This window comes from Vipera berus (assembly GCF_964194415.1).
Source record: "Vipera berus genome assembly, chromosome: 13".
Classification (NCBI taxonomy): Eukaryota; Metazoa; Chordata; class Lepidosauria; order Squamata; family Viperidae; genus Vipera; species Vipera berus.
The window spans coordinates 5,383,447-5,395,119 of NC_138216.1; the positions used below are offsets into that span (position 1 = coordinate 5,383,447).

Genomic DNA, 11,673 nt, shown 5'->3' on the forward strand with positions numbered 1-11,673 from the left:
ACAGATTCACGCCCTGCCACTCACAAGGAACTATCCCCTCTCCCCTCCTCCCCCCATTCCTTGCCGGGCTGCCAAGCCAGAAGGTTTGGGGAATCACGGCCTTACATGCAATAAATAATATTGGGTTTTAGCTCAAAGGCAAGAATCGATGACTCTCAGAGAGAGTACCAATGACCGGATGACTGCAAGGAATATAAATCCTTCCATCCTCCACCATTCAGTCAGAAATGAAGAAGCTTCTTTGGATGAGAAGTGAAATGTCTTCAAGGGAAAACAAAGAGAGTCCAGTTGCCTTTTGGGAGGGAGGGGGGGGAAACATCTTTGGGCCAAATGTGAATATTAGGAGGAGGGACTTCCTTTTTCTTCACACACAGATTTTCTTCGCAGATAATCATCCATCACCTCGGCCAAGGAATATTTCTTTGGACGGTAGCCCAGCTGTTTCCTTGCTTTGTCTATCTGAAAAGTGTAGGTAACAAGGAGATGTCCCACCTAGGAAAGCAAACACACAACGACGTGAACTCGTTCTCCCAAAGTTAGAAGCTTCCCTTTAAAGACAGGTTCCCACGCTGGGGTTAAGCAAGCACCCCAATTGGAAGAAAGGAAGGAAGGGGGTCAAAGATTGAGTGATCTCTGCTCACACAGCCAAGTTGCCTCTTTGTTGTTGCTAGGGTATAAGCAGAAGAGTTGTGGGTTTGCTGTTTTATTATTATCAGCGCTTTTTTTTCTCATAGAACGCTCAGAATGGAGTTCCGGCACCTTTTTTGGATGGAACCTTGTAGGGTAGGCAAGCCGGGTTGTATGACATGTGTGAGTTCTGGAACCTCTTTCTTTTACAAAAAAAGCACTGATTATTATTATTATTATTATTATTAATTATTATTAATAATTAGGGACGCGGTGGCTCAGTGGGTTAAGACGCTGAGCTTGTCGATCAGGTCGGCAGTTTGGCGGGTCGAATCCCGAGTGCTGCGTAGCAGAGTGAGCGCCTGTTACTAGTCCCAGCTTCTGCCCACCTAGCAGTTCGAAAGCACGTAAAAATGCAAGTAGAAAAATAGGGACCACTACGGTGGGAAGGTAACAGCGTTCCGTGCGCCTTTGGCGTCTAGTCATGCCGGCCACATGACCACGGAGATGTCCTCGGACAAGCGCTGGCTCTTCGGCTTTGAAACGGAGATGAGCACCGGCCCCTAGAGTCGGAAACGACTAGCACGCATGTGCGGGGGAACCTTTACCTTTTTAATTATTATTATTATTATTATTATTATTATTATTATTATTGTTATTGTTATTGTTATTGTTATTATTATTATTATTCTTATTGTTATTATTGTTATTATTATTGTTGTTATTGTTGTTCTTATTATTGTTATTGTTATTGTTATTATTGTTATTGTTATTATTGTTATTGTTATTGTTGTTGTTGTTGTTGTTATTATTATTATTATTATTATTATTATTATTATTGTTATTATTACCTCTCTTTCGGTCAGGAACGGTGCAAAATTAAATATGGGCTTAAGAACCCAGCTGAGGTACTCCGCCGTGATAGCTGTTAGGAGAAAAGAAGATGAACATTTAAAGAGGAAGAACAAGGGGTCTGTGAAACGGTCCAGATTTAGGGGCACCAGAAAGGCATGTGGGCAGAACCCAAGAGATCGGCCTGTCCTTGACTTACAACAATTCCTTTAGTGACCATTCAGGCTTACAGGGGCACCGGAAAAAGCGACGTGTGACTCTCTTTCACACTTATGCAGCGTCCCTGGGGGGTTGTAAAACGGAGCCAAGGTCACTTAGCCACCTTCTCTCCTTGGCGAGAGAAATTTGGGGCTCGTTAAGTCGAGGACGGCCTGCGCTGGTGTGTTTGTGAAGAAAAAGAATCTCAAAATTGGGAGACTTCCCAGACAAAGTTAGGCCAAAGGGTGCTGGAACTTCAAAATGAAATATTCAGATTACCTGTGATTTTCAAAAGAACCCCAGGCAAGATCAATCTCGGCTTCGGGAGACCCAGCGTTTTGTACTGTAAGAGATAGAAAAGACAACATACCTGGGGGGAGGGGGGGGAAACGCCCTTTCCCATGCCGTGATGAATTAAAGGTCAATACGGGACGAGATTTACCTTAGGAGCTAGAATTCCAGAGAATCGGGTAGCAACGTTTCCAAAGAACAAACTTCCTTAAAAGGCGGAAGCTTCTGTGAGCTCCATTCCACAGGTATATGGAGAGCCGAGACCCCCAGTTTCCTGGCCCCGTACGCTAATTCAGCTCTCCTATTATAGGTTCCCCTGGTTGAGCAGGGGGCTGGACTAGAAGACCTCCAAGGTCCCTTCCAGGTTCTATTCTAATTCTAATTCTAATTCTAATTCTAATTCTAATTCTAATTCTATTCTATTCTATTCTATTCTATTCTATTCTATTCTATTCTATTCTATTCTATTCTATTCTTTTCCAATATTCTATTCTATTCTATTCTATTCTATTCTATTCTATTCTATTCTATTCTATTCTATTCTATTCTATTCTATTCTATTCTATTCTAATTCTATTCATTTCCAATATTCTATTCTATTCTATTCTATTCTATTCTATTCTATTCTATTCTATTCTATTCTATTCTATTCTATTCTATTCTATTCTATTCTATTCTATTCTATTCTATTAATTCTATTCATTTCCAATATTCTATTCTATTCTACTCTACTCTACTCTATTCTATTCCATAATTCTATTCTGTTCTATGTTATTCTGTAATTCTATTCTACTCTATTCTACTCTACTCTACTCTACTCTACCCTACCCTACCCTACTCTACTCTACTCTATGCTACTCTACTCCATTCCACTCCACCCCATTCCACTCCATTCCATAATTCTATTCTTTTGCAGCATGCCTGGCTGGGGAATTCTGGGAGTTGAAGTCCACAAGTCTTAAAGTTGCCATGTTGGAGACCCGTGTTAGACAATAAATCCAAAGACGTGGCCTAATCTCAAAAAGATTTCCACAAGCAAGAGAAAGGTCTTACCACAACTGATGACCATTCGAAAAAATTGACTTTTTCTCCATCGTGTATAAAATAGGCTTGACCACTCTGGAGAAAAATAAAAAGAAGAAATGAGAAAACAGGTTAAAAAAATAATTAAAAAGTCCCCCAGGGCAGGTGCCCTGGCTTCTGGCAGCCATTTTGGTCAAAATGGACCCAACATAAAATCAGAAATGGACTACTTACAGCAATGAAATTTCTCTCTGCTGTTAGAGCTGTTTTGGCAAGGAGGCAGGCCTGCATTAAATTATAAACATGAACCCAGTTCATCCATGTGCCCGTGGTATCAAAGGTGAAGTACCTTAAATAGCTCTGGATAGTTTTCTATGGAAAAGAAATAGAAAAAGTCATCCAATTTTCAGTGTGGGATGAAATACAATTAAGAGAGGAGGAGGAGGAGGAGGGTAACTGCAAATGGTTGCAAAATGAGGCAGTCATTAAAAGGGACTACCTATAGTCAGTTTGATATGAGAGCATGATCTGCGCCAAGGTAACCCACTGACTTTGAATGGAGATTTGATCCTGTTCAATTTTAATCCAGTCTTTCCTCCTCCTCCTCCTCCTCCTCCTCCTCCTCCCTTTTAGCACTGATGATGTTACCTAGCTGGGTCATGAAATGTCTTCATGCAAACAACCAGGCTCAGAGAGCACCAAGGAGGCCACAGTCGTCGTCGTCCTCCTCCTCCTCCTCCTCCTCCTCCTCCTCCTCCTCCTCCTCCTCCTCCTCCTCCTTTTCCTCCTCCTCTTCCCCCTCCTCCCCTCCCCTCCTCCTCCTCCATCAGCCGTGGTCACATAACGACCTGCTTAACAACCAGCACAATTTGTGCCTGTTGTTCTGGGCTCCGTTTTTGGTGTAAGTCAAGGACTCTTTTTAACGGTGTGGCCATCCTAGCTTTCAGCTCTCTTTTCAGCTTTTCAGAAAATAAAAGAGTTTAGTTTTAGCTCTTTTTCACTGCACAATCAAAGGTCAGAAAAGCAATGCCTACGAAGATGTGGGAAACATTTTTGTTATCTCTCGGACCGTAGATTCCAGGCGGACGAAGTGCACAAGTTCGGAGCGTCTCTCCTCCTAGGAAATAAAATTAAATAATTCCATGGGAATTTCTGCTGGACAAAACCGTGGAAAGGGAAAGAAAAAAAAAGAAAAAGCCAAAAAAAAACAACCTTTGGTTTCGTGGATTTTTTTTTTTTACCCCCGTCCAACTTGAATTGTCATACATTGTGATGTTTCCCTTCGTGGTCACTTAACGACCAAGTTGCTGGGCCTAATTGTGGTCGCTAAACGAACGCATCCCGTATAAACCAAGTAGACATCTCACCAGAGGGAGGGAAAATTTTGGAAGGTATTGCAAATTCTCTTCCACGACAGATCGTTCTCAACTTACTGCCACAAGTGAGGCCAAAATATCTGTGGCTAAGCAAGGCAGGTCGTCCAATGGGGCAAAACTGCCTTAGCAAATGTCTCCCTAGCAACAGAAATATTAGTTTTAAATTGAGAATTACCTCCTCTAGTTCTGGTTTCGGGAGAGCTATCAGCCGAACAGAATCCTGAGCCCCTTTCCATAATGTTTTTGTAAGCAGCCCAGAGTCACTGAAAGCGAACGGGGCGGTCACCTACATTTTCTAGATAAATAAATAAACAAAATGTGTTCTCCCCCCCCCCCATAACGTTTTTCCTTAATGTTTGTCAAGGTTCTTTCAGGCTGGAAAGAAAGGAAGAAAATCTGCTTCCATCTTACCCTGAAGTGAGGTTCCATTGGCAGCTAAGACCATCTCTTCTGCAATTGTTTTGGATCTGGCGTAAGGGTCAGTTTGCTACGAGAGAGAACACCTCTGTTTGTGTTTATATCTATGTCATCATCATCATCATCATCAATCATCAATCAGCTGCCAAAAAAGCCAACACAGTGCTAGGCTGCATTAACAGAGGGATAGAATCAAGATCAAGTGAAGTACTAATACCACTTTACAATGCTTTGGTAAGGCCACACCTGGAATACTGCATCCAGTTTTGGTCACCACGATGTAAAAAAGATGTCGAGACTCTAGAAAGAGTACAGAGAAGAGCAACAAAGATGATTGGGGGACCAGAGGCTAAAACAGATAGGGAACGGTTGCTGGAATTGGGTATGTGTAGTTTAATGAAGAGAAGGGTGAGGGGTGACATGATAGCAGTGTTCCAATATCTCAGGGGTTGCCCCAAAGAAGAGGGAGTCAAGCTATTCTCCAAAGCACCTGAAAGCAGGACAAGAAGCAACGGATGGAAACTAGTCAAGGAGAGAAGCAACCTAGAACTAAGGAGAAACTTCCTGAGAGTTAGAACAATTAACCGGTGGAACAACCTGCCTCCAGAGGTGGTGAATGCTCCAACGCTGGAAGTTTTTAAGAAGAGACTGGACAGCCATTTGCCTGAAATGGTATAAGGTTTCCTGCCTGAGCAGGGGGTTGGACTAGATGACCTCCAAGGTCCCTTCCAACATCATCATCATCATCATCATCATCATTATTATTATTATTATTATTATTATTATTATTATTATTATTATTATTATAGGTTTTTTATCTTAATATAAAATACAAATAGAAAAGACAATGGGAAACGGAAGGAGAATGGGAATAAAGGAGGGAAGGGGAAGAAAAGAAATTAAAAAAAAAACAACAACACATAAAGCCATCTAACTTTTTTTCAGTGCAGTAAGATACATAATAAAGTGATACGGCCAACTTTTTAGTCAAGCCAAATACTACCCACTGGCCATTTCTGTAACAATAACCTACTTAAATGTCAAAAGACAAAATGTCATATATATATTCTCTCCCAGAAGAACGAAGCTGAAGCCTGAGGATGACGGATGAAATTTCGTCGAAACGTTGCCCTGATACCTCCAATTCTACGTGGGAAAAAACCCGAATGACCAAAGATCTACATACAAACACCCACGAAAACCTCAGAAAACGTGTGTGTGTGTGTGTGTGTATGTATGTATGTATGTATGTATGTATGTATGTATGTATGTTAAATGCTTGTTAACTATTTTAGATTACCTTGCTAGGCCCCAAACATGGGACAAATCTTTATTTCCTGTTTCGGCCTAACTGAAGGCCATCGACAGGCAGTAGTCACAACAGTGACAGCTCATATTTGTGTGTGAGTGTGTGTGTGTGTGTGTGTGTGTGTGTGTGTATATATATATATATATAATATATATATACACATATATAATATATAATATATATATATATATATATTCTCCAAAGCAGAAATTCCATGAACAGGTTTTTGAAATATCTGGTGAGACTCGGAGAATTCCCCCAACTGATGTCTAATTTAGAGAACTGCATTGCCAAATTTGCAAAAGGGTGAATGCTGGAGGACAATTGGATTCTGTTTCAAGGATTAATAAGAGCCTCGTTGGCCAAGCTTGGAAAAATCAAAGCACTGCAAATCCCGGGACTGTAAAACTCGACTAGGAAATCTAGCCATTTCTGGGGGGGGGGGGGAAGCAAAGGCAGATCCATTTCTGTACTGCTCGAGAGATGTCAATTTCTAAATGTGAAATTAAGTAAACTGACGTTAACGTGCAAACTCTCCTACATCCAATATATTTCTCACCCAAATACCTTTTCAAGAGGAAAGTACGGCAATGTTTCATCTCCATCTTCAATTGGATCCCCACCAAATATAACAGTCACTGAACTGGTGTAGATCAATTTGGAAATGTTTCTTGATTTGCAAACTGCAGAGAAACAATGCATTACACCAGCATTCCGCAACCTTGGAAATTTGACGATTTGTGGACTTCAGCTCCCAGAATTCCCCAGCTAGCATGTTTTAAGATAGGTGGACTTCCAGTTCCAGAATTCCCCAGCCGCCATACATTAAGATTCCCCCTCCTGGCTGTGGGATTCTGGGAAGTGAAGTCCTCACTCATCTTAAAGTTGCTGAGGCTGAGATACATCGGTCTAAGTAACATATCCAGTTATGTATGTTATTGTTCACAACAACATTGAAAAATGGCCTGTCATGAGTTCTTACGAGGAAAGGCAAGCCATAAATCTAACAAACTAGGAAATAAACCCAAGTATAGAACAACAAACCAGTGTTTGTATTGGCATAAATGAGAAAAACTAACTGAGGCCTACCGTCAATCACAACCTTTGTTCCTCCCACGTTGATGGACTCAATCTCTTCTGCGTTTTTGAGCTTAGAAGCAACGGGGATGAAAGAAGAAAAAAAATCAGAAGAATGATTCGGGGTTTTTTAGGTCCCCTCCAATCTTACATCGTACCATTCCCAAAATCATTTTCTGTAACAAACTTCCCTGCTTCATTAAACCTATCCTTTATTTCCACTTGAAGAAGGAACTGTCGGTTTTACAGAATAATTCTTGCCTACAGAGCAGGGTGGCGTCTAGACTGCAACATTATTATAACCCTAAACAAAACTAACAAAGATAGAACTAATAAGGCTAATAATAGTAATAATAGTAATAATAGTAATAATAATAATAATAATAATAATAATAATAATAATAATAATAATAATAATAATAAAGTTGGAAGGGACCTTGGAGGTCATCTAGTCCAACCCCCTGCTCAGGCAGGAAACCCTATCCCATTTCAGACAAATGGCTGTCCAGCTTCTTCTTAAAAATTTCCAGCGCTGGAGCATTCACAGCTTCTGGAGGCAGGATGATAATGATGACAACGATGATGATAATGATTATAATAATGATGATGATGTTGGAAGGGACCTTGGAGGTCATCTAGTCCAACCCCCTGCTCAGGCAGGAAACCCTATCCCATTTCAGACAAATGGCTGTCCAGCTTCTTCTTAAAAATTTCCAGCGCTGGAGCATTCACAGCTTCTGGAGGCAGGATGATAATGATGACAACGATGATGATAATGATTATAATAATGATGATGATGTTGGAAGGGACCTTGGAGGTCATCTAGTCCAACCCCCTGCTCAGGCAGGAAACCCTATCCCATTTCAGACAAATGGCTGTCCAGCTTCTTCTTAAAAATTTCCAGCGCTGGAGCATTCACAGCTTCTGGAGGCAGGATGATAATGATGACAACGATGATGATAATGATTATAATAATGATGATGATGTTGGAAGGGACCTTGGAGGTCATCTAGTCCAACCCCCTACTCAGGCAGGAAACCCTATCCCATTTCAGACAAATGGCTGTCCAGCTTCTTCTTAAAAATTTCCAGCGCTGGAGCATTCACAGCTTCTGGAGGCAGGATGATAATGATGACAACGATGATGATAATGATTATAATAATGATGATGATGTTGGAAGGGACCTTGGAGGTCATCTAGTCCAACCCCCTGCTCAGGCAGGAAACCCTATACCATTTCAGACAAATGGCTGTCCAGTCTCTTCTTAAAAACTTCCAGCGTTGGAGCATTCACCACTTCTGTGGGGAAGGTTGTTCCATTGGTTAATTGTTCTCCCTGTCAGAAAATTTCTCCTTAGTTCTAGGTTGCTTCTCTCCTTGGTGAGTTTCCATCCGTTGCTTCTTGTCCTGCCTTCAGGCCCTTTGGAGAACAGCTTGACTGCCTCTTCTTTTGGGCAGCTCCTGAGATACTGGAAGACTGCTATCATGTCCCCCCCCCCCCGGTCCTTCTCTTCATTAAACTGGACATACCCAATTATACTTATGAGTAGCAAATAATTCTCTCTTAGCCACTTACTTGCTCGGCTGCTGTCATGCCAAAGCTGGCCAAATGAAACATGGTGTCAATTCCCTCACTAGCTTGGAAGACTTTCTCATAATCGCGCACATCAGCCTGGAAAAAGTTTGTGTGTGGGGAAAAAAAAAAGAATTGCACATGAAAATAAAGAAGCACCAAGGAACCTGTTTTCAATTGATTGATTGCATCAGTATCTGTTGGTTAAGCCTCGTAGTGTTGCAAGATGTTTTTTTTCCCATCAACAATACGTTCAAGGTATTGGATTAATAATGAGGCTATAGGATAGCTAGTCCTCGGTTTACGACCATTTGTTTAATCACCGTACAAAGTTATGATGCTACTGAAAACAGTAATTTATGACCGTCCACAAAGGTGAAATCATGGCAGTAGCTCCTGTCAACAAAAGTGCGTAAAGTGCGTATAGTCAAAGCTATGGTCTTCCCAGTTGCAATGTATGGCAGTGAAAGTTGGACCATAAGAAAGGCTGAGCGCCAAAAAATTGAAGCCTTTGAACTGTGGTGCTGGAGAAGACTCCTGCGAGTCCCTTGGACTGCAAGGCGATCCAACCGGTCAGTCCTAGAGGAGATCAACCCTGACTGCTCTTTAGAAGGCCAGATCCTGAAGCTGAAACTCAAATACTTTGGCCACCTAATGAGAAGGAAGGACTCACTGGAGAAGAGCCTAATGCTGGGAAAGGTTGAGGGCAAGAGAAGAAGGGGACGACAGAGAATGAGGTGGATGGAGTCATTGAAGCAGTAGGCGTGAGCTTAAAGGGACTCCAGAAGATGGTAGAGGACAGGAAGGCCTGGAGGAACGTTGTCCATAGGGTTGCGATGGGTCGGACACAACTTCGCAACTAACAACAACAAGCTTCATCGGTCAAAAAAAAAATGACAGGGAGTCGAGAAACGTACGAACTCTTGCCACACGAACTGCAGGGGTTTCTCCCCAAAATGTGTAAAATGAAGACTCCATCATCCAGGCCAAATTTATCTAAAATGGTTAAATTATGCAATACATTTTGGGGAGAAACCCCCGCAGTTGGTGTGGCAAGAGTTAATACATTCCAAGCTCTCTGCCTAACTAATTTTTTTTTGGTATTTTGACTGAACAAGCTACTTGGATAAGTAACGAGACAGCTCAGATTAACAAACTTTCTTAATTGCCACGGTTTCACCTTTTGAGATACTTTTGGCTTGGATGACCGAGTCTTCATTTATATATCATTTATGAACTTCCCGGGCTGACAATTCAGGTGCTTGCTAACTGACTTGTTGGATGCGACTGTTGTGGGCACCCCGGGATCATATGATGGCCATCCGTGACTTTCCAGGCTGGTTTCCAGCAAGCCAAATCAGTGGGAGTAGCTGGATTTGCTCAAGGACCGCCGCAAAACAGGTCGTAAAATCAGACGCGACTCACAATCACAATTCCCTCATTTCGCAATGGAGTTCCCGGCTCCAGTTGTGAGTATAAATCATGGATTACGTATACCCACTGCGTTCCACTCTCAGCCACGGAGGTTTCCGGCAGGAATTTGGGCCAGTGGCTCTCCCTCTCAGCTCAACCTGCCCTACCTACAGGTTTATCGTCATGGGAAAAACCTTGAAGGAAAAAGGCTTTGTCAAACCCCCCCCCCCCCGCTTGAATATCATGTCAAGAGTAAAAGCTGGCAGCTACGTGACTGATTGCCTGATTAGACTACTTAAGTTCCTGGAAGACCCATGGAACAAGGACTTGGCATCTTGCCGGCATCCTGCCATCAAATGAGGGGGAGGGCCATGGGGAGGGAAGAAAAGGACCATAACCCTTTATGGGTATATGATGGGAAACAGGGAGGGGAGGATGACAGCTTGATGAACAGCGAAGCTCAGAGCCAGTTTGTGCCGGCACTCAAGGCCAGGCGCCCTGAGAAAGAACATGGAATAGCCCAAGCACCTCAGCGTTCTCAAAACACCCTAGGTGAATCTTCATTGGCTGAAGACAGACTGATCATGGGGGGAGGGCTGGGATGGGGAAGGGGAACATTTTGTATCTATTTCGTGCCGGGAACTCAGTTCTAGCCTGACTTTACCACAACCACTATCTTTTAGTAAAAGAGCCTATCATTTCACTTACATGGTCTTTCTTTCCTAAGTAATTGGACTGGGGCAGGTCTGACACTAACGGTCAAACTGGTCCCCATCTTACCTGGAAGAAGATTACTCCTTGGGGGAGATCCCATTTCGGTACACGTCTATCCAGCAAAACCACACCGATCCCTTCCTGGAGGAGAGCACCGGTCAGGTAGAATCCACAATATCCCGCACCACCGGTGATCATTGCCTTTGGACCGAAGGATCCCATCTGCTTGGGGATTTTCCAGACAGATGGCTCGCCTCTGCGGATCACTTTTTCACCAGATGTTCTTTGAAGGATGTCCTCCCGCTGATGAAACATGGCTGGAAAATTTCTCTTTGGCTTTGTTAAGGCAGCCTTGTGAAACAGGTCACTGGATCACAAGCCTTCACAAACAGGTTATGGGTGGATCTCCGAAGCCTTCCTGCATAAAAGCAAAGAAACAAAAACCAATGGCTACTCCAAGGGTTTACGAGGTGCTTTACAATATTTAGTGCTTCACGTTGGTTACACTATTCTTTTACCTTTCTCTTAATAGGAAGTAAGTAAGGCAAGATTTAAAAAAAAATCTAGTCAGTAAATAAATATTCCATCAATTGACACGTTAGCCAAGTAACAACTCTTATTGAACAAGCTAAATAAAAGTAAAGTTCCCGTAACTTTAACCGGTCTCCTTTCGATCATCTGACTAGATTCTTGTAAATTTCAGGCTGAAATTATCCAAGGTGGGACCTATTAAGGGAAGATCCAGCTCTTTTAAAGGACCTCTGGGTCTTTCGGGAAAGGCAGAATGAACAAGAAGCTCGATCA

General features: G+C 42.4%; 1 protein-coding gene across 1 annotated transcript in view; it reads right to left on the minus strand.

Annotated features, from left to right (window-relative positions):
• SDR42E2 (short chain dehydrogenase/reductase family 42E, member 2) overlaps positions 1-11,184 on the minus strand; it is a gene marked incomplete at both ends in the record, with an annotated part of 26,217 nt that extends 15,033 nt beyond the window's left edge. Inside the window, 3 exons of the mRNA XM_081337934.1 lie at positions 7,183-7,243; positions 8,746-8,841; positions 10,936-11,184. Of these exons, the coding sequence (XP_081194060.1) occupies positions 7,183-7,243; positions 8,746-8,841; positions 10,936-11,184 (406 nt within the window). The remainder of the gene's footprint in view (positions 1-7,182; positions 7,244-8,745; positions 8,842-10,935) is intronic.
• Between the last annotated feature and the right edge of the window lie 489 nt (positions 11,185-11,673).